The sequence below is a fragment of the Oncorhynchus gorbuscha genome, linkage group LG18 (genome assembly GCF_021184085.1).
Source record: "Oncorhynchus gorbuscha isolate QuinsamMale2020 ecotype Even-year linkage group LG18, OgorEven_v1.0, whole genome shotgun sequence".
NCBI lineage: Eukaryota > Metazoa > Chordata > Actinopteri > Salmoniformes > Salmonidae > Oncorhynchus > Oncorhynchus gorbuscha.
The window spans coordinates 17,306,256-17,330,262 of record NC_060190.1 but is presented as its reverse complement, the minus strand read 5'-3'; the positions used below and the strand labels follow the sequence as shown (position 1 = coordinate 17,330,262).

Here is a 24,007-nt window from a genome sequence, read left to right as displayed (position 1 = left end):
GTCTCTTGATATAGTCTAAAAAAAACCTCTTGGAGATGCTTGCCGATATTGTATGTGTTGTAATGTACTTCCTGTACCTTCTCTTCCTCAGAACGGCATCGTCACAAAGGACTTAACTAGATTAAAAATGCTTCTCTCAGAAATTGAAGTAAGTGTTTGTGTGAGGTGGTCTGGCCTTATGTTGGACTTTGGGCTATGAGTATTGATTATATTTAAAAGTGAATGACACTGCAGATGATTCACCTGTTGCAGTCACCAGGAGGTCAACTAATTGTTTGAATAGACAATGAAATGTTATTGTCTTATGAATACAATACTTTCTCTCCACCCTCAGGCCATTCGTAGCGAGATGGCCACAGAATATACAGACGACAACGAGGAAGGTGAGCAAGTCATCCTCACTCGAAAAAATGATTTGGATGCATTTATGTATGTAAATGTTTGGACTTAACAACTTGTGCTCAACACACAGTCAGGCTTAATGCTCCGATTTGCTTCAAAAAGGGAAACTCATTTAACGCCTGGTTGCGGAATATTGAAAGACTAAGCCTTTTAAAGTTGGATTTCATTTTCACTTTGACTCAAGTCTCAAAAGCTTGACACTCAGTCCATATGTAGGTGGTTATGTACTGTGGGTGGGATGTTTTGTTGATGCAACGATGTCTTTGTGGTCAGAAGTACGGGATGGGTGGCAGTTTCGCCCCCCGCCTCGAGGAGTCACCAGCAGTGAGGAGTACACGCTGTGTAAAAGGTAATGCTATTGTGCGTTGCTGACTACGTGTTAACAGTGGCATAAGACCATAGTTCATATAATATATTACAAGACTAGTTTAACAAGGAATTGGCATGTTGTATGCAATCACTTAGTCACATATGTACATTGAGTGGCCTTCATTTAAAGCCATTGTTATGGTACCAGTATTATGTCCATGCTGCGAACATGGGTTTGCTTTACATGCAACTAAACATTAACACTGTTACCTAGCTAAGCAACTGACACAGGTTTTCAGTGTTGCTTCAGAGGGTGAGGCCCTTTGGCTTCAAGCCCTTGGATTGGTTTCTCAGACACTATTAGAAATGAAAACCATGTAACAAGTTGACGCCACCTGGTTGAATATCCTGTTGTCCTCCTCCAGGTTCCTGGAGCAGGGCCTGTGTCGCTACGGTGCCCAGTGCACGTCGGCCCACTCCCAGGAGGAGCTGATGGAGTGGCAGAAGCGCTACGCCTCGCGCCTCATCCGCCTCAAGCAGCAGCAGGAGAGCAAGCACTTCACCGAGAACTACATGGAGGCGCTCATTGAGAAGTGGATGAACTCTCTCTCCCCTGAGAAAGTGGTGAGTTAACCCCTAGTCTAGTCACTTATCTATGGCCCTGTTAGAATATTATTAAAATACACCCCCTTACTGGAAGTAATCACTGATTTAACTAGTGGACGATAAGCCGAGAAGCTGGTCATTTTGGGTCTTGTTCAAATACATCAAAACAAGCTCTTCCTTCCTTCCTCCCTTGAAGTAATCACTGATCTAACACGCATTGACAGGTGGTCCGATGAGGGATTAATTCTTCAAAGAAGGAAGTAAAGATGCTTGTTTTGGAACAGAGCCCCCGAGGCTGATACAGGTGGTAGATGCAGTGCTGTACTTTCAGCATATATAGTTTTTTTTAGACTCGTTGACCCTTTCATCTGTCTACTTATCTCAAATACACTGCCCATTTTAAATGTACATTCTATTAAGCTGTTATGTCCTCATTTTAGCCTGGCTTTTATTTTGTTAAAACTCTCCATAACTTGGCATGGATGGTCTTGTGTTCTGTTCCTGCCGTAGCTGAGTGACTATTTGGACGGCGTCAGCGTGGAACACAGCTCCAACCTCTCCGTAACGGTCACCACCAAGAAATCAGCTCACTCCTGGACCTTCTCCCTGTTCTGCAAGGTAACAGGGGCTCTGTCTCACTCAATGTCAGCACCCCCAAATACCACCCTATTCCTTATACACGGCACACTATTCCCTATGTAGTGCACTATGGAATAGAGTGCTGTTTGGAATTCATCCAATGGGTTCGATTCAAAAATATTTCCAAAAGCACCTCACAAGTAGATTTTGATTTGAAATCGTCTGGCTGTTATCCGTAAGCCGTACACGGCCATATCATTATAAGCAGCTTTGATAAAGACTGCTCCCACACACAGGCAGGCTCTACATGTTGATTTTGCCGGCGGTCTGGTCACGTCGACCTTTATCAAGACTTTCTCATATCACAGAATAATTGTGTCGAGGTCATGTGTGGGAGTAGTTTGTATCATTGACTGTAGTAGTATTTTTATTTTTTTCATTCCCAGCACCACAACAGGAGACCATGTACTTGTGCGTCTGAACATTCCCTCTCACAGGCCAACGCTTTCATATATCCATTGATATACTCTTCGACTGACTATGCTTCCGAAGAGCACCCACATGAGACGGAAATGATCTGCCTTTTATTTGCCCACTCACACTTTCTCTCTCTCCCCCCCCAGCCTGTGAGGAAGCTGTACCGCATCGCCCTGCTCTACGACGCCCACCGACCCCACTTCTCCATCACGGGCGTGTCTGTTGGCGATGCCGGCGCCCAGCGGCTGCAGGCGGCGGCCGAGGGCTGCCAGGAGTGGACGGCGGGCGAGGAGGCGCTGGCGGCCAACAACGGCATGGACCACTGCGTCTACACGGTGGTGGTGGGCTTCAGCACCGAGATCTTCGGCACCTTCCGCCAGACCATCGTCTTCGACTTTGGCTCGGAGCCCGTGCTGATGCAGCGCATCATGGTGGACGCCGCCTCCATAGAAGGTTTTCAGTTATGACATACAACCTCAGAACCTCCCACCCCCCTCCCTCCCTCAGTAGTCCAAGTTTCTAACATCTAATAGAAAATAAAACTAAAATGACTTTAAAAGAGAAGTTGGGTTATATTGATAATGGATTGCATTTATGACATTTCTTATAAGGCCTCAAAGTGCTTAGCAATGTAATAGGAGGTAACTGAACTCCCCTTATCCACACCACAATGTGTAGCACCAACCTGTGGGATATGGCAGCCATGTACAGTGCCTTCTGAAAGTATTCAGACCCCTTGACTTTTTCCAGTTTGTTACGTTACAGCCTTGTTCTAAAATTGCTTAAACACCTTTCCCCCCTCAGTCTACACACAATACCCCATAATGACAGAGCAAAAACAGTTTTTTTAAAAGTATTCAGACCCTTTACACCAGTACTTTGTTGAAGCACCTTTGGCAGCAATTACAGTCTTGAGTCTTCTTAGGTATGACACTACAGAATTTAAACTTATTTTATTCATTATTTCAGAAGTGCAAATGCTATGTCCAATGTTCTTCTTATCCTTTGGTTATTTAAAAAAAAATCTGGTTACTGGCCAGTCCTCATAGCTTTAGTAGCAGGCCAATATTTCCCATGATTTGGGCCAGGTGGAATCTGCGTGGGCAGAATTTTCCTAAGCTCCTCTTCCTGAACTGGAAGAGGATTTGAAATAAAGTAATACTTGTATGAATCAAAACATTCATAACGCTGTTAGACATTATTATGTTTACAGACAAATGCATGAAAGCTATTGATGAGGTTCTATGGGATTGGAATAACAATATCAGGATTATATAGATCTCTGTGTAAGAAACCTGCAGATTCTGTCTAGCCTTACCCAAAATCCCCTGTGACTTAGAATAAAATGTATATATGGCCCATGCAGGAATCAACGCACAACCCTGGTCTTACCAACTGAGCCATCAGAACCAGGCCAATATTTTCTGATAACCCTCATGATCAAGTGTCAATAGTAATGTTGGAAGGTGTGGTTTTCACAAACCCTCCCCTCTCCAGACCTGGAGCACCTAATGCAAGCCAGGCAGCAGCTCCTGATGACGGCCAAGCGCTGGGACCCGTCCTGTAAGACCATCGTGGAGTTCAGCCCCAACGAGACGGTGGACCTGGACCGCAGCCTGCTGGCCCGCTACCAGATCCCCCTGTCGGCTGACCAGCTCTTCACCCAGTCGGTGCTGGACAAGACCCTGACCCGGGACAACTACCAGGCCCGCCTGCACGACCTGCTCTACATCGAGGAGATTGCCCAGTACAAAGAAGTCAGCAAGTGAGTGAGAGCCTCTTTGTTGTTGTAGTCTGTTTCCAATCGGTTTTCTTCTGAAAACCTTCAAGCACTGTCAATGGGTTGTATTCCTAAAAATAAACTTTTTAAATAGCACTTCCATTGCTGAAAATGATTGTCTTTTAATTGTAAGGAGTGTGTACTGATTTTTGAGTCTTTTCTCAGTAGGGTTGGAGGTTTAGTCAGTCACACCTCTTGCTACCTGCAAATAGACATTTTAGTGTAGACCGTACAGAGGGACAGTCTGGATTGAGTGGAGACTGGCCCACCACAAGGTGTCAGAGTCGGTCTTCCACAGTGAAAGGGGTTGTGTGTGCACTGCACACGTGGCCAGGCACACAGCTAAAGCCCTTTTTAATAATGCATATCTCCTCGGCATCCCCAGAGATTTCCCCAGAGCAGGAAATTTGTTTTAGAATAGAAGTAATTTCTTGTGTATAAACTGAGGCGCCTCCCCAAAACCCCCCTGTAATTCAGCACCTGCTGCTCTCCTCAGTGGAAGGTGAGAAGGAGACCAGGTTATCACAGCAGTCCAACCCTGATTTAAGACCAAATCAAAGGCCCCCAAGCCTTCGCTTAGTCACCTGAGTTGAAGTAACCAGGATTGCCCTCCTCCACTCCATCACTGTTCCCCCTCATCACTGTTATTGTCATTTGCCTGGGGCTGTGGAATGATAGGTTCCTTTTAATCTTCCAATTTATCATTGAAGGACGGTTTCCTGGGAAACAGATTAAGCTGAGTCGTGGACAAGAAGCATGTTCTATGGAGATTCTCTAGTTTAAGGGCTTTTATGTCCAGGACCGGGCTTAATCTGCGTTTGGGAAGTGTGGCTTCGTGGGGTGTTCTTCAAGGGGAATCTGTTCATCAGAATAATCTGATCTAGGACCTGTGAATTTCTTGACTTTTTCCACATTTTCTTACATTACAGCCTTATTCTAAAATTGATTGAATTGTTTTCCCCCTCAATCTACACACACAAGCCCGTAACACGTTTTGACATTTTTTGCACATTTACAAAAAATAAAACTGAAATATTACATTTTACAAAAGTATTCAGACCCTTTACTCAGTACTTTGTTGAAGCGCCTTTGGCATAAATTACAGCCTCAAGTCTTCCTTCATATGACCTGACATGCTTGACACACCTGTATTTGGGAAGTTTCTTCCATTCTTCTCTGCAGATCCTCTCAAGCTCTGTCAGGTTGGATGGGGAGCACAGCTATTTTCAGGTCTCTCCAGAGATGTTTGATCGGCTTCCAAGTCCAGGCTCTGGCTGGGTCACTCAAGGACGTTCAGAGACTTGTCCCGGAGCCACTCCTGTGTTGTCTTGGCTGTGTGCTTAAGACATTGTCCTGTTGGAAGGTGAACTTTCACCCCAGTCTGAGGTCCTGAGCGCTCTGGAGCAGGTTCTCTCTGTACTTTGCTCTGTTCATCTTTCCCTCAATTCCGACTAGTCTCCCAAGTCCCTGCTGCTGAAAAACATCCCCCGTCGCATGATGCTGCCACCATGCTTCACTGTAGGGATGGTGCCAGGTTTCCTTCAGATGTGACGCTGGCATTCAGGCCAAAGAGTTGAATCTTGGTTTCATCAGACCGGAGAATCTTGTTTTCTCATGGTCTGGGAGTCCTTTAGGTGCCTTTTTGGTAAACGCCAGCGTGCTGTTATGTGTGTTTTACTGAGGAGAGGCTTCCAACTGGCCACTCTACCATAAAGGCTTGATTGGTGGAGTGCTGCAGAGATGGTTGTCCTTCTGGAAGGTTCTCCCATCTCCACAGAGGAACTCTGGAGCTCTGTCAGAATGATGATCGGGTTCTTGGTCACCTCCCTGATTAAGGCCTTCTCCCCTGATTGGCCAGTCGGACAGCTCTAGGAAGGGTCTTGGTGGTTCCAAACTTCTTCCATTTAAGAATGATGGAGGCCTCTGTGTTCTTGGGGACCTTCAATGCTGCAGACTATTTTTTGGTACCCACCTCCAGATCTGTGCCTCGACACAATCCTGTCTTACGGACAATTCCTTCGACCTCATGGCTTGGTTTTTGCTCTAACATGCAGGACATTATATGTAGAAGGATGTGTTTGCCTTTCAAAATCATGTCCAATCAATTGAATTTACCACATTTTGGACTCCAATCAAGTTGTAGAAAAATCTCAAGGGTGATCAATGGAAACAGGATACACCTGAGCTCAACTTCCAAGCCTCATAAAGGGTCTGAATACTTGTGTAAATAAGGTATTTTAAAATCATTAAAAAAAAAAAAAAAAATTGTCAACCTGTTTTCTCTGTCATTATTGGGTGTTGTGTGTAGATTGATGTGGGGGGGGGGTATTAAAACCGTTTTAGAATGACAAAATGGAAAAAGTTAAGGGGTCTGAATACTTTATGAATGAACTGTAATTGATAATACACATTAATATTAGGCTATATAATATGAATATTGTATCTATAATATAGTCTAACGTCCCTGTCAAATACTCTCCCAGTATTGCTGTCTCGATAAGAGATCTTGATCTCTGAGAAAGTCATTTTGGCTGTCCATGAACCACCCATGACTACATGGCCCAACTCGTGTCCTCTTTCTCCTCAAACCAATGATTATTCAACAATCAATCTGCAATGCTCTCTAAGGGCCCGAGCTTACCTAAGGGACACCTGAAGCTGAAACATATGGTCCAAATCCGTGCCACTCTGCTAAAATCGAAAGTGATGAATTGGTAGATTTTCATGCCAAACAGAAGATCCTTCTTACCAACACAAACATGTTTCTACCACTAACAGCTGTCTATGTGAATGCCTCTGGGCAAAAAGTTTGTCCTGTAAACCACATGGCAAAGTTAGGCCCTCTTCGGATCACAACAACTGCTGTTTACATTTAAATAATGTGAAATGGTCAAATTTCTAGAAGTGAAGCAGTTAAATTGATTCCACCTTATTCCAGTTAAACATGGTGCATATTTTCGACACGACAACTCCAGTCCCATTTCATTGCTATCTATCTTTGCTACTGTCCCACCCTCTCCCCTCCCAAGTTCCAACATCAAAGTCGCCTCAGCGCTGGATAACAAGGCTAATGTCCATTTCTGGCTTACTTCGCTTAGGCCTACTCTCTCCTTTCGTCAGTCACATTAGCCTTTTCGAACAATGCTAATGCTCCCATTCCTAACCTCATTTCTGGCTAATGACGCTAACTCTCCTCTCCCACCAGGTTCAACATCAAAGTCAACCTCCAGCTGGTCACCAGCTTCATGCTGACGGGCATCTCGGGTGGCGCCAAGTACGCCCAGAACGGGCAGCTCTTCGCCCGCTTCAAGCTGACTGAGACGCTGTCGGAGGACACGCTGGCGGGCCGCCTTGTCATGACCAAGGTGAACTCTGTCTTGCTGTTGCCCCTGGCCCGCCAGGAGTGGTGCAGCCAGCCCCCGGGGGTCAAGGAGCGGGTCTACGAGGCCTGCATCGAGGAGAAGACCAAGGACTACATCTTCCTGCGGATATGCAAGGACTGCTGCGAGGAGCTGGGCTTGATACCTGATAGGGAACTGCAGGTACGGACAAAATAAATTGTTGTGTAACCCTGTGTGATTGTCATAGCAACAAGTTGCTACAGAAGAGTTGATTGGTTAGAATATATTTGATTTTTCAACTTAGATTTATAAAATGGCAGCTGCCACAATAGGTGTTTGTCTATTTATTTTTGTGGGTAGGTTATTGGCTGAACGGATCTAAAGTCCAGTATGGAGTCAGTGCCATTCTAGCCTTGTTGCAATATGAAGGATGTTTGTTACCTTTAGTTCAATACAACACACAATCACACGGGTGAGGTCTATGCTTGAGTCACAAGGACTTCTCCCTTGACATGGAGTCATACTCGAAAAGCTTGTTCATGTCCCATGTCACCACGGACAGAGGAGATGGCATAGAAATTATTCTCTGAGTCAGGTGAATGGTTTAAACCTCTTAAAGGCCCACCACCCCATCCTTTCAATCTCCCATTCCATTGTGTCCTCTGCCATTTTGAGAGTTGAGAAATCATTAATGAAAGCTTCACCTCTCCACCTCTCCAACGTCTGATGCTTTAGCGAAAGCAAACTCTCAGGGTGAAAGGTCCCCGTATCGATTACCACTTCACAAAGGTTAGCGCCGTCAACAGCAAGGCTGGCTCTCCAGGGAAAATTGCACTCTGCCAGCGCGGCGAGAGATCCAGATTACTTTGCCTAGTGGCGGCTGAAGGCTGATCTTTCTCTCCGGTGTGAATGATGGGTTGGCGGGGGGAAAGCGAGACCCGGGCATGAGCAATTATCCAAACAAGCCTGTTGCTGGGAAAATAATCTGTCTGTTGTGTTTTGGAGCGAGCCGTTTGGTTGCCTTTCTATCTCTTTGCTCTTTGTCCTTGTCTTCTTGCCATTTAGAATGTCTCTCTCTCTCTCCTCAATGTTTAAAAATATATATTTTTATTCATAAATCTTTCTCTTTCGGTGTCCTTTTATCCCTCATTCTCCACACTTTACTGCTGGCTACTGTACCTGTTAGCAGCTCATGTCTGGCTAAGTGATTAGGACAGGGCCTGTTGCGATGGGGGAAATAAAGCTAGCTCTCTAGCCACCCTGTGGAAACCCACGCTATTATGAAATGAAACAGCAGTTTGTCAGGGGGAGAACGTGCCACCTAGCCTTCCCTAGTTATCAACGAAGATCCTTGATTGCCAAGCAGACTGACCGCAGATAAGGAACAAATGTAGGGACGGAATCACGGAACCTAGACAATATAACTGAATTCAACAATAAAAACAATTGTTAAACTTTGTGTAGCTGTTAATCGACGACACTAATGAAAAATATTTTGGTCGACGGAAAGGCTTTCTCCAAAAACCTTCTCAGTTTAGCACAAAGCAGCCTACCTGGAAGAATATCGTGATTATTTGCATTAATCCAGTAGGTATGTGTTTGGCAAATTCTACCATCACGTGTGCTCTACAAAAACACCCCCAGCCTCTTTCTATGTGCGCAAGAGAATTAAAGGGTAACTACACTAGGGCCGTATAAAATCCGCAATGCGGAGGGAGGACACGGAATCACAGAAGTGCACAATCATAAGACATGAACGGAATGCATTAATGATTCGGTATGTAGCCGTTAGCCATGATGCTAATGAAAGGTATTCAGGTAGATGGGAAAGCCTTTCCCAAAAACCTTCTCAGTTAACTACCCAAAGTAGCCTATGCTTACCTAACAAAATTCTATCCAGTGGCTAGTTCTTTTGCAAACTCTACTGTCACGTGCGCTACAAAAATATATCTAAGCAACAGCTTCTTCCTAGGTGCACACTGAAATTTTAAAGGGTAATAAGTACACAAATCTAGATTTCTCAACGTTTTTCCAGGACTCAAAAGTGGTTTCCTGATATGGTTTGAGTATTGTTGTGGACCTGTGAAACATTAGACAGATTTCATAGGACCTTTATAAATGGCTGCTGTCCATGAAAAGGAGCGAGGGAGTTTCAACAGTTTCAATTCGTAACAACCATTTTAGCATTGTGTTATGCAGTTGTTTAGAGCCAATTGTTTCCAGCTGAGCCTCCTCTAAAATGGCTCTTTATTTAGTCTCAACACTTGAATTGAGTGACCTAAATAAGTGACCACACTGACTGCTTCTGACCTGACAATGACTAACCAAGACCACTTCTGTCTTCTGGCCGTGGCCACACTGTCTATGAGGACCCACTCCTGTGTTCCCCTCTGCCCCAGGTGGAGCTGCAGTTTCAGTTGAACCGCCTGCCCCTGTGTGAGATGCACTATGCTCTGGACCGCATCAAAGACAACGGCATCCTGTTCCCAGACACCAGCCTTACCCCCACCATTCCCTGGAGCCCCAACAGGTATGCATGCAAGCGCACACACAATTCCTGGAGCCCCAACTGGTACATGCACACACACCACTTCCTGGAGCCCCAACAGGTACACGCACACACACAATTCCTGGAGCCCCAACAGGTACACGCACACACACAATTCCTGGAGCACCAACAGGTACACGCACACACACAATTCCTGGAGCACCAACAGGTACACGCACACACACAATTCCTGGAGCACCAACAGGTACACGCACACACACAATTCCTGGAGCACCAACAGGTACACACACACACACACAATTCCTGGAGCCCCAACAGGTACGCGCACACACACCACTTCCTGGAGCCCCAACAGGTACACGCACACACACAATCCCTGGAGCCCCAACAGGTACACGCACACACACAATCCCTGGAGCCCCAACAGGTACGCACACACACAATCCCTGGAGCCCCAACAGGTACGCACACACACAATCCCTGGAGCCCCAACAGGTACACGCACACACACAATCCCTGGAGCCCCAACAGGTACACACGCACACGCACAATCCCTGGAGCCCCAACAGGTACACACGCACACGCACAATCCCTGGAGCCCCAACAGGTACACGCACACGCACAATCCCTGGAGCCCCAACAGGTGCACGCGCACACACAATTCCTGGAGCCCCAACAGGTACGCGCGAACACACACACACACACACACACACACACACACACACACACACACACACACACACACACACACACACACTCAATCAATCCCTGGAGCCCCAACAGGTACGCACACACACAATCCCTGGAGCCCCAACAGGTACACGCACACACACAATCCCTGGAGCCCCAACAAGTACACGCACACGCACAATCCCTGGAGCCCCAACAGGTACACACGCACACGCACAATCCCTGGAGCCCCAACAGGTACACACGCACACGCACAATCCCTGGAGCCCCAACAGGTACACGCACACGCACAATCCCTGGAGCCCCAACAGGTGCCCCAACAGCGCACACACACATTCCTGGAGCCCCAACAGGTACGCGCACACACACACACACACACACACACACACACACACACACACACACACACACACACACACACACACTCTCAATCAATCCCTGGAGCCCCAACAGGTACGCACACACACAATCCCTGGAGCCCCAACAGGTACACGCACACACACAATCCCTGGAGCCCCAACAGGTACACACGCACACGCACAATCCCTGGAGCCCCAACAGGTACACACGCACACGTACACGCACACGCACAATCCCTGGAGCCCCAACAGGTACACGCACACGCACAATCCCTGGAGCCCCAACAGGTGCACGCGCACACACAATTCCTGGAGCCCCAACAGGTACGCGCGAACACACACACACACACACACACTCAATCAATCCCTGGAGCCCCACACACACACACAATCCCTGGAGCCCCACAGGTACACACACACACAATCCCTGGAGCCCCAACAGGTACACACACACAATCCCTGGAGCACAGGTGCACACACACACACACACACACACACACACACACACACACACACACACTCAATCAATCCCTGGAGCCCCAACAGGTACGCGCGAGCACACACACACACACACACACACACACACACACACACACACACATCACACAATCAATCCCTGGAGCCCCAACAGGTACACACACACACACACACACACACACAGCCCCACAGGTACACACACACACACACACACAATCAATCAATCCCTGGAGCCCCAACAGGTACGTGCGAGCACACACACACACACACACACATCAATCAATCCTGGAGCCCCAACAGGTACACACACACACACACACACACACACACACACACACACACACACACACACACACACACTCTCAATCAATCCCTGGAGCCCCAACAGGTACGCACACACACAATCCCTGGAGCCCCAACAGGTACACGCACACACACAATCCCTGGAGCCCCAACAGGTACACGCACACGCACAATCCCTGGAGCCCCAACAGGTACACACGCACACGCACAATCCCTGGAGCCCCAACAGGTACACACGCACACGCACAATCCCTGGAGCCCCAACAGGTACACGCACACGCACAATCCCTGGAGCCCCAACAGGTGCACGCGCACACACAATTCCTGGAGCCCCAACAGGTACGCGCGAACACACACACACACACACACACACACACACTCTCAATCAATCCCTGGAGCCCCAACAGGTACGCACACACACAATCCCTGGAGCCCCAACAGGTACACGCACACACACAATCCCTGGAGCCCCAACAGGTAACACACACACACGCACACGCACAATCCCTGGAGCCCCAACAGGTACACACGCACACGCACAATCCCTGGAGCCCCAACAGGTACACGCACACGCACAATCCCTGGAGCCCCAACAGGTGCACGCGCACACACAATTCCTGGAGCCCCAACAGGTACGCGCGAACACACACACACACACACACACACACACACACACACAATCAATCCCTGGAGCACACACACACACACACACACACACACACACACAATCAATCCCTGGAGCCCCAACAGGTACGTGCGAGCACACACACACACACACACAATCACACAATCAATCCCTGGAGCCCCAACAGGTACACACACACACACACACACACACACACACACACACACACACACACACACACACACACTCTCAATCAATCCCTGGAGCCCCAACAGGTACGCACACACACAATCCCTGGAGCCCCAACAGGTACACGCACACACACAATCCCTGGAGCCCCAACAAGTACACGCACACGCACAATCCCTGGAGCCCCAACAGGTACACACGCACACGCACAATCCCTGGAGCCCCAACAGGTGCACGCGCACACACAATTCCTGGAGCCCCAACAAGTACGCGCGAACACAACACACACACACACACACACTCAATCAATCCCTGGAGCCCCAACAGGTACACGCACACGCACAATCCCTGGAGCCCCAACAGGTACACACGCACACGCACAATCCCTGGAGCCCCAACAGGTACACGCACACGCACAATCCCTGGAGCCCCAACAGGTGCACGCGCACACACAATTCCTGGAGCCCCAACAAGTACGCGCGAACACACACACACACACACACACACACACACACACACACACACACACACTCAATCAATCCCTGGAGCCCCAACAGGTACGCGCGAGCACACACACACACACACACAATCAATCCCTGGAGCCCCAACAGGTACACACACACACACACACACAATCACACAATCAATCCCTGGAGCCCCAACAGGTACACACACACACACACACACACACACACACACACACACACACACACACACACACACACAATCAATCCCTGGAGCCCCAACAGGTACACACACACACACACACACACACACACAATCACACAATCAATCCCTGGAGCCCCAACAGGTACACACACACACACACACACACACATCAATCCCTGGAGCCCCAACAGGTACACACACACACACACACACACACACACACACACACACACACACACACACACACACACACACACACACACACACACACACACACACACACACACACACTCAATCAATCCCTGGAGCCCCAACAGGTACGTGCGAGCACACACACACACACACAATCACACAATCAATCCCTGGAGCCCCAACAGGTACACACACACACACACACACAATCACACAATCAATCCCTGGAGCCCCAACAGGTACACACACACAATCCCTGGACACAGGTACACACACACACAATCCCTGGAGCCCCAACACACACACACACACCCCACACACACACACACACACACACTCAATCAATCAATCAATCCTGGAGCCACCAACAGGTACGTCAGCCCCATCCTGGAGCACACACACACACACACACACAATCACACAATCAATCCCTGGAGCCCCAACAGGTACACACACACACACACACACACACACACACACACACACACACACACACACACACACACACACACACACACACACACACACACACACACACACACACACACTCAATCAATCCCTGGAGCCCCAACAGGTACGTGCGAGCACACACACACACACACACAATCACACAATCAATCCCTGGAGCCCCAACAGGTACACACACACACACACACACACACACACACACACACACACACACACACACACACACACACACACACACACACACACACACACACACACATCAATCAATCAATCCCTGGAGCCCCAACAGGTACGCGTGAGCACACACACCAATCCCTGGAGCCCCAACAGGTACGCGTGAGCACACACACCAATCCCTGGAGCCCCAACAGGTACGCGTGAGCACACACACCAATCCCTGGAGCCCCAACAGGTACGCGTGAGCACACACACAATCCCTGGAGCCCCAACAGGTACGCGTGAGCACACACACCAATCCCTGGAGCCCCAACAGGAGCCCCACAGCGCGTGAGCACACACCAATCCCTGGAGCCCCAACAGGTACGCGTGAGCACACACCAATCCCTGGAGCCCCAACAGGTACGCGTGAGCACACACCAATCCCTGGAGCCCCAACAGGTACGCGTGAGCACACACAATCCCTGGAGCCCCAACAGGTACGCGTGAGCACACACAATCCCTGGAGCCCCAACAGGTACGCGTGAGCACACACAATCCCTGGAGCCCCAACAGGTACGCGTGAGCACACACCAATCCCTGGAGCCCCAACAGGTACGCGTGAGCACACACCAATCCCTGGAGCCCCAACAGGTACGCGTGAGCACACACCAATCCCTGGAGCCCCAACAGGTACGCGTGAGCACACACCAATCCCTGGAGCCCCAACAGGTACACGCACACACACAATTCCTGGAGCACCAACAGGTACTATCCAACCCACCCTAGACCAGGGGTATTCAAATCTGAGCCTGGAGGTCTGCTGTTCTGTTGTACCTGATAATTAATTGCAACCATCTGGTGTCCCAGGTCCAAATCGGTCGTTGAGGGAAATAAAGAAAATCAGAAGTGGCACTGGCTCCGTGTTCCAGATTTGAATTTGCCTGACATAGATCCTTCAACCCCTGTTCCATGGTGTGTAAACAGGTTCAGGACAGCCATTGCTAATCAGCATCTGCCCAACAGGCCCCTTACTCACCTCCATTGATCCATGTGAGGTTTTGATACATTTTGTCAGAGGACATTTTTTTTTTAAAGAATACGCTATAACCTACGTGGGTGTGTGTGTAAAATGTTATTCTAGCTTGCATACTCCTTTAGGTTAAATATAGAAGTCTCCCTAAAACATGCATGGTAAATTAGCTTTGTTAATACCTTCACATCGGAATGAAGTTGAGAAGGGAGACCGGGACTAGCTGCCCTCGCTGACAAGGTGGCCATTTTTAAAAAGCTGTTAGTTCTCCCGGCTAAAGTCGTACAACTAATCTTTATTGACATGAACCCAAGAGTCAACAAAGTCAAGCCTAATCTCATGCTTCCAAATAACTAATTTATCTGGTTTCCTGACTATGATTAACACAGTATAGGCTTTGATTAAAGATTTCATGCGCTAGAACTTTTGCTACTGAAAGATCAACAAGTCAGATTCTTCTTCCTGCGTTATATGTGTGCTTTGCAGTGGTGGCCACAATTTAAATGCATAAATGTGAAACACTTACAATATTGCCAATGGTTCAGTACAATCACCACCTTAACTAGCTCATATGGAAGTAACCAATTTGGATAAAGTCCCTAAGTACTATGGGTCCATGTGTGCTTCACCTCATTAAGATAATGGTATGAGAATGAGTGTTGTTAAAAATGGGTTTCAAATAACATGGAAAGTGTTGCTTGTTAGAGTAAGTAGGTTCTATTACTTGTTATGTAGACCTAACAAAGCCCCTGCCTTGCCTGACTGCATGGTGGCTATTGACTGCCATGTTGATTGGCCATGGATAAGCTAATTGGCCAGCGCCAATGTGCTTGTCTCCCGTGTCTGGGTTTCTCAGACTAGCTGTGCACCCTGTGTGTGTCTGTTTGTTTCACCCCCCAATACACCGTGCTTTTGATCAGCCAGCCATTCCAAGACCTCACCCCTCTTTCCTCAGACCTCATTACTCTGTGGGTGAGCCTCCCAGCTCAGTTTTAAACCCTGACCCGGCGCTCCGTTCATCCCCACTGATCCCTGAATCCGTCCCTCTGCCCTACCTATTCACAGCCCATTCAGGGTGCTTACAGCTGCCTTTAGTATGGCTGGGCCTGTATACGATCGTCCGGGCGGGCTGTTCGACTCCACTTGGCCACCGCTTTCTAATGAGGACCGAGATGCTAGTAGACTGAGAGACTGGTCCACGGTTTATCAGACTTAAGAGGGTTTGCTTTGGCGGGGTTTGGTGTGTGTGGACCAATGTCCCCCTCCTTGTGTCAGAAACCCCATGAGCGATGATGCTTGTTCGCCAGCCAGCCGACTTAGTGACAATGTGAATCTCATCTTCCTCTTCCATTCTCCCTCCCGTATCTCATCCCCCCTCTCTCTGCCATCCTGCAGGCAGTGGGACGAGCAGCTGGACCCGCGTCTCAACGCCAAGCAGAAGGAGGCCATCCTGGCCATCACCACGCCTCTAACCATCCCCCTGCCCCCTGTGCTCATCATCGGGCCCTACGGCACGGGCAAGACCTTCACCCTGGCACAGGCCGTCAAGCACATCCTCAAGCAGGACGACAGCAGGTGAGGCGGGCTCCACACGCCAACTCCTCTACGGCCAGATGGGTTGCTCTAAAAGGGCGAAAGGGCAAAGGTTACTGCTGCTCCCGGGGCTTTAGGCAGCCTTTGAATTGACACTCAGGGTGTCATTGTTAAATTGGGTGTATCATCCGATCAGAATGTGTCACTGAAAGCAATTGGGGGGATGTGTGTGTGGATTAAGGGAATGTCAGTTGATTACGATTGAGGCAGCGATTGTTTGGATGGTTAATCTCCATTCAAGTGAACCATGTGTTCAATTGAATTGTCATTACAATGACCTGTTATCTCAGTTTCAACAGAATTCCATGTTGTAATAGAATGCAAAATACCCTGAAAACTCCCGCTCTTCCACTTTTTGCCCCTTCTCTTGTTAGTATGGCGAGACGCTGACAGGATATGTATATTGGCTAGTGTAAAAATAGGAAACAACAATGTTTCCTGTTTTTATTTAAAAAAAATCATAAATACATTGTGGCATTTGGCCTCGAACATAAGATATTTTTATTTTATAAAGCCTTCATACATAATAAAAATATATGTAATAAAATGTGTAGGAATACAATATTCATCTGAAACTTTCCAACTGACTATGTTAAATATTATATGGTGGGAATGAATTATGGATGTTTTAAAAGCCGATACAAGGAGGGTGATTGACCCCTATAGACAGTTGTTTATCATGATGTTAACTTTCTGAGAAATAGGAACATGCGGTCAAGTGCGCAACGTTCCTGCAACTCTGTTTAAGGGACGTGTTAACATGTTCACCTCAAAATAAATGTTCCAGAATTGTCTGTATTGCCTCAACGCGGAAACGGTAGGTGTTCTCACTTCTATTCAGTGATTCTCCGACATACCTACTTGTCTTTCATTGTTATGGCCTGGGAGTTTTTCCTTGGTCAGATCAGGTGGTCAACAAAATCTCCTGGCCATATTTATTTGGTAAAGATCTCTTAAGTACTGACACATTTATCCCCTTTCTTTCGCAGGGTCCTCATTTGCACCCATTCCAACAGTGCAGCTGACCTGTACATAAAGGACTACCTTCATCCGTACGTAGAAGCGGGCAACGCGCACGCAAGACCTCTCAGGTAAGGGCCCGTAGAAAAGCTTTACAAGGGGTTTGCAGCACCACTTCAGAACACAGAGACCCTCATAAGACACAATACTTGCTATATTCCAAGATATTCATTCTTTTTTTGCTGTTACAGTACCCAACCTGCCGCCTGAAATCAATCCACACCTCTTGTGAACAGTGTGCTTTCAGGCATTCAGTTCTCCCTGCTGGCTGTAGCCTGAGGCATCAACAAACCCAAATCCACTCGTAGTTGTATCGACTGCATGGAATCGCAGTCAAAATCAATTATCAATCAATCAATCAAATGTATTTATAAAGCTCTTTTTACATCAGCAGATGTCACAAAGTGCTATACCGAAACCCTTGGATCTTTCTGAGGAGACGTGTTCTGGCCTCAACACAGCAGCTGTGACATAAAGACTCCTACATTCCTCCATTTCTCACCTACACTCAATCTCCTTCCCTCAACTACTGCTTCAGTGACTTCTAATCACAGAAACTGTAATCCAGCCCCCCCCCATCAAAAATCAAAATGTATCCCTGACTTCTAGCCAGACCCCATGTTGCAGTGAAGGCCCAGAGGGGGAAACAAATGACTTGTTACACTTGACTGATGGCCTGATACCAAGGGCTGTGTTGGGAATCCCACTGTAATCGCCATGTAATTGGGCTATCAGCCAATTTCTCCCGGGGCTTTGTGTGCTTAGCCAAGTGAGGAGGCCGTAAGTGTGCATGCTGAAGGCGATACCCAGACAGTTCTTTACGCCCGCTAAACCCTGTTGAGGCACACAACCCCATAGGGAATGAGACCAGATGCAACCAATGGAGTGATATGAAAATGTCGGGACAGTTGCAAAATGCTAAAAGTATGAAAAGTTGAGATGTTGCTAATTTGTGTCACTACTTGTCAGTTGCAAGTTCAGGAATTAAAATGTAAAATAAATAAATAATTCCAATCATATTAAAACCAGTAAATAGATACTTCTCAAAGTAAATATCTGCTACTTTTGATTTTGTCGGCCCAGTTTGTCTGGAATGAACCATCCCGCTGTGTCCTCTCTCTGTGCCCCCCCCCCAGGGTTTACTTCAGGAACCGCTGGGTGAAGACTGTCCACCCGTTGGTGCAGCAGTACTGTCTGATCTCTAACACACAGTACACTTTCCAGATGCCCGAGAGAGAGGACATCCTCCGGCACCGCGTGGTGGTGGTCACCCTCAGCACCTCCCAGTACCTCTGCCAGCTGGACCTGGAGCCAGGTGAGTGGCTACCCGCTGACGTAGCATATACAGCAAACGTATCATACACAGGTGCGATAACTACTTGACACAAGGAGCTGTAATAGCCAGGAACAAGTGAGCAATGCAACTGCAAACTGCCTGTTGAAATGGCTTAGGCTACATGCACATTTTATGCGTTTACCAAGCAGTTTTGTTTTAAAGTCAACGGAATGACAACGGGGCCTTAAAACGATCCAGACACCCCACGTCCCCGTAGCTACATGACACATCTCAAACCCGCCCCAGCGCGCCTTTAGATCAGCCGCCACCCCTTCCCCGTAACGGCAGGAGGTGGTGGAGAGAGGAAAGAAGTCATTTTAAGATGGTGTTAAAAAGACGATGAAAACAAACCAATTTGTCAGCAGCAAGCTAATAACAGTCTCTAATGTGTCAGCGGAGGGCTTTGTCTGTTTTTTAGGAACACCGTCTGCCTGTATTGCATGCACTTCACTTTATTAGCCCCCCCCCCTCGCGTTTCATCTGTCTCCCGCGCTCACCGTTGATGAAAACCGCCGACAAATGAGGCAATTAGGAGCCCCTCCCACTCCTTTGTAATGATAACTAATCAACAATCCACATGTCGATCAGGTTGCGTTGACTCATCTGTTTTTGTTTGGGCTTGTTGATCCCCTCTCCTTCTCTATGGGCCAGGCTTTTGGCAGCCAATGGTTTGTCTGTGTGTGTGAGATGACCGAGAGAAATACATTTTTCTCCTAAATAGTCGACCTCCTAACACCACCGCACCCCCCAGGGCTCTCCTTCCTCCCCCAGCTCAGGCCAAATTCCACAGCCATCGTTAGACATGTGATGATAGCGGGTATGGAGAAATGCAATTTGTCCCCTGGTTCTTAGACGGCCCAGTAAGGCATGTGCACGATTAAGTACAGCCTACCCACCCCCCACCCACCCTCCTTTCATGTCCGACTGCCCCCGATCATTAACAGAACCTGCCTTCCTACCCTCTTACGCCCAGCCTCGGTACATTACAGACCCTTACGTAATTGTCACTGTACATCCTGTACATCCATTCCTGTCAATTATGCGCTGTTTTGCCTATTTATGAGGGTGGAGCTGTGGCGCTAGCTTCACCTTAGGCTGGGGTTAGATGGCTGGGTTAGAGTTGTTAATAATGACTCCTATGACAATGGGAGGTGAATTCATGGCATTTTGGTGTCTTTGTAGACTCTTAACTGACATACAGGGTGCCGTACACAAACAGCCCTACTACAATATATTGCCAAATGTGCTTTATATTTAATCTCTTGCTCAAGTGCAACTGCAGTTCCAACGCTCAACATGAATGCAAACTTTGTTGTGCATTTTGCAAAATAATTTGTTGTAAAGATAAATATTGTAAATATGGGCTTACACTATACAGAACGCGAATGCATTCCACTCCTGTCTGGTTTTTAAAATATATTCTGAAGTATGCTAGTACTTAACATTAAAGAAAAATCCATGAAACCCTCTAACGCCCTCAATTGATCCGTTTGTCCACCACCATACCGTACTATTCTTGTGGAGATGTTGCGGCGTTTGGACGCGGCTGTACAGTGGTTGTTTCTTCCACCTCTCCCTGCCTGCTCTGCTCCGACAGTCCTCGACTATGCCGTCTCATCCTCATGTGCCATGCAGCGTTTGAGCCTCTTTTTTTTATTTAAATCAGGGTTACCACTCGATACCTTTCAAACGTCTGCAATACCAGCTTTAGTGTGTATAGCGGCTACTGTCTGAAGTTGAGAACGAGACAGAGAGATGTGGCAGAAGACAGGCCCGCATTTATCTTTTTCCTGTGTATTTTTTTTATTTTATTTTTGTTGCTGTCTGTGCAATCACAAAGCCAGACGGACTAGAAACCAACAACAACAGTCTGTACATAACCTTCTCCTCAGGGACTGAGAAATGTTTGAGTATTTTAAATCTGGGATGCCACCGCTCAAACCCTTTCAAACGTCAGCAAAACCAGCATTGGTATGTAAGTGGCTACTGTTGAAGATGGATAGACGGAAGGGGTAGAAGATAAACAAACCTTTTTTGCTGGAACAATAAGCACAGCTAAAGTAGGCCTACAAGTTTACAGAACGAATAGTACATGAGAGCATTCGTCATTAGTTTGTTTGGGGTTAGAAAGTTAATGTTTGTCAATTTTGAATATTTTAAAGTGCATAGCACTCGTCACAAATAAGACCATCGCATTGGGAACGTTGGACCCCGATCCAAAAGGACCAAACTGCAAAACTACATAGCAGATCTATACCACACGATATCGAAGTCAATCATTATCCAATGAGGTTGTGATGTTACATGTGTCATTGGGTATTACCGACGGCATTCACCATAAGCACCGCCACAGAACAAGACTGTTTGTTTCAAGGTGTCTAATGAATCCTCACCTCGTGGTAATTAATGGGCTATCTAACGGTGCTCTGACTGAAATGGTTTGTGTTCTTCTGTGTCCGCAGGGCTCTTCTCTCACATCCTATTGGATGAGGCGGCCCAGGCCATGGAGTGTGAGACCATCATGCCTTTCGCGCTGGCCAGCAAAAGCACCCGCATCGTGCTGGCTGGAGACCACATGCAGGTAAAACTGCGGTTTAGGATGATGTCATTGGTTTGAACAAACTCTGACCTTTTGAAACGAACTCTCGCTGTAACTCCTTTTTTTTAGGGTCAGGTCACAGAGTGGAAAAACTTGCGGCCTTACTTGTATTCTCTCATGCAAATGACCTCCGAGTTCTGCAGGCCTTTGCCAAGCCAGCAAATAAAAACCAGTGTATCGCCAAAGTCCTTTACATTTCCGTGTGCTTTGGACTCCGTCGTTAGCCTGTGGCGAACTTCACGTTGACCGCGAGTGAAACAGACATAGGAAAGAAAGAACTTGGCCGAGAGAGCATGTTTACCATTCACAGTCCAGTCAGACGAGGTAAACTAAACTCCCCCTGTCAGTCAAGCTTTGTGGAACTCTCCAAAGTAGCCCCTCATTTCCGTTTCTTTTTGTGTTCTGGACATTGTGTTTATTGAGTGCGACAGGACTAAGAGTAGGCATTAGATGAATAAACCTCGCGGGAGTTTAACCATACGATAACGGTTGTAATTGTTTTTCTACTCATTCTTGCGCCCTCTCTCAGAAGGAGCAACGCCTTGAAACATGCTCAATTCCCTCCTGCCTTTCCTCCTGCCATTTTCTTTCTCTCTTGCTCTCTCTCTCTCGGTCTCCCTCTGTCTGCCTCTCTCTCTCTCCCTCTACATCTAAATCTGTTGCACATTGTCTGTGCGCTGCGTGTCTGTTACCGAGGAGGATTTTTTGCCCCTCATCCTACTCTCTTCTCTGTTATCACTGTTCATTATCGGATGTTTTTTTTGTCTCGCAGCTGAATGAAGTAGGCTGAGAATAGTGAATGAAGGTTCACGGCTCCTATTGACTTCAGGTCTTCTATTCACTGTGTGGGCCTGGTTCAGCCGGGCTTTTAAAATTTCCCCTGAGACTGGGAGGTCCAACCTTGAGCTAAATTACCACAAACACAAAACACACAATCTAGTTCAGCCAGTGTCAGATTATAGATAATTGCTATTGGTGGGGTTTTGTGCGTCTTAAGCGCATCTTAATCAAATCAAACTTTATTTGTCACATGCGCCGAATACAACAAGTGTAGACCTTACCATGAAATGCTTACTTACAAGTCCTTAACCAACAGTGCCATTCAAGAAAATTTTCTATAAAACTGAAGTAAAAGGTAACAATACAATAACGAACCTATATATACTGGTGGTACTGGTACCGAGTCAGTGTGCAGGGGTACATGTTAGTTGAGGTAATTTGTAGGTAGGGGTGAAGTGACTGCATAGATAATTAACATTGAGTAGCAGCAGTGTACACAATAAATGGAGGGGGCGTGTCAATGTAAATAGTAAGTCTTATGACTTGGGGGTAGAAGCTGTTGAGTTTTTTTTCCCTAGACTTGGCGCTCCGGTACCGCTTGCCGTGCAGTAGCAGAGAACAGTCTATAACTTGGGTGACTGGAGTCTCTGATTTTATGGGCTTTCCTCTGACACGTCTATTCTATAGGTCCTGGATGGCAGAAATTGGCCCCAGTGATTTACTGGGCTGTTCGCTCTACCCTCTGTAGCGCCTTACGGTCAGATGCCGAACAGTTGCCATACCAAGCAGTGATGCAACCGGTCTCGATGGTGCAGCTGTAGAACCTTTTGAGGATCTGGGGACCCATGCCAAATCTTTTCAGTCTCCTGAGGGAAAAGGCTTTGTCGTGCCCTCTTCACGATGGTCTTGGTCTGTTTGGACCATGATAGTTCGTTGGTGATGTGGACACCAAGGAACTTAACTCTCATCCCGCTCCACTACAGCCCCGTCAATGTTAATGGGGGCCTGTTCGGCCTGTATTATCCTTTACTCTATGATCAGCTCATTTTTATCTTGCTCAGATTGAGGGAGAGGTTGTTGTCCTGGCACCACACTGCCAGGTCTCTGACCTCCTTCCTATAGGCTGTCTCATCGTTGTCGGTGATCAAGCCTACCACTGTTGTGTTGTCAGCAAACTTAATGATGGTGTTGGAGTCATGTTTGGCCACTTAGTCGTGGGTGAACAAGAAGTACAGGACGGGACCAAGTACACACCCCTGAGGGGCCCCAGTGTTGAAGATCAGCGTGACAAACATGTTGTTGCCTACCCTTACCACCTGGGGGCGGCCAGTCAAGAAGTCCATGATCCAGTTGCAGAGGGAGGTGTTTAGTCCCAGGGTCCTTAGCTTAGTGATGAGTTTTGTGAGCACTGTGGTGTTGAACGCTGAGCTGTAGTCAATGAACACCTTTCTCATATAGGTGTTATTTTTGTCTAGGTGGGAAAGGGCAGTGTGGAGTTAGATTGAGATTGCGTCA

The 24,007-nt window shown here is 47.5% G+C and overlaps 1 protein-coding gene across 1 annotated transcript in view; it reads left to right on the top strand.

Annotated features, from left to right (window-relative positions):
• LOC124003615 (probable helicase with zinc finger domain) overlaps nucleotides 1-24,007 on the top strand; it is a 71,919-nt gene that overhangs the window by 10,862 nt on the left and 37,050 nt on the right. The window contains 14 exon segments of the mRNA XM_046312020.1: nucleotides 92-148; nucleotides 335-383; nucleotides 676-751; nucleotides 1,137-1,335; nucleotides 1,828-1,935; nucleotides 2,520-2,826; nucleotides 3,871-4,138; nucleotides 7,359-7,695; nucleotides 9,894-10,024; nucleotides 15,002-15,106; nucleotides 16,560-16,739; nucleotides 17,747-17,848; nucleotides 18,914-19,092; nucleotides 21,576-21,694. Of these exon segments, the coding sequence (XP_046167976.1) occupies nucleotides 92-148; nucleotides 335-383; nucleotides 676-751; nucleotides 1,137-1,335; nucleotides 1,828-1,935; nucleotides 2,520-2,826; nucleotides 3,871-4,138; nucleotides 7,359-7,695; nucleotides 9,894-10,024; nucleotides 15,002-15,106; nucleotides 16,560-16,739; nucleotides 17,747-17,848; nucleotides 18,914-19,092; nucleotides 21,576-21,694 (2,217 nt within the window).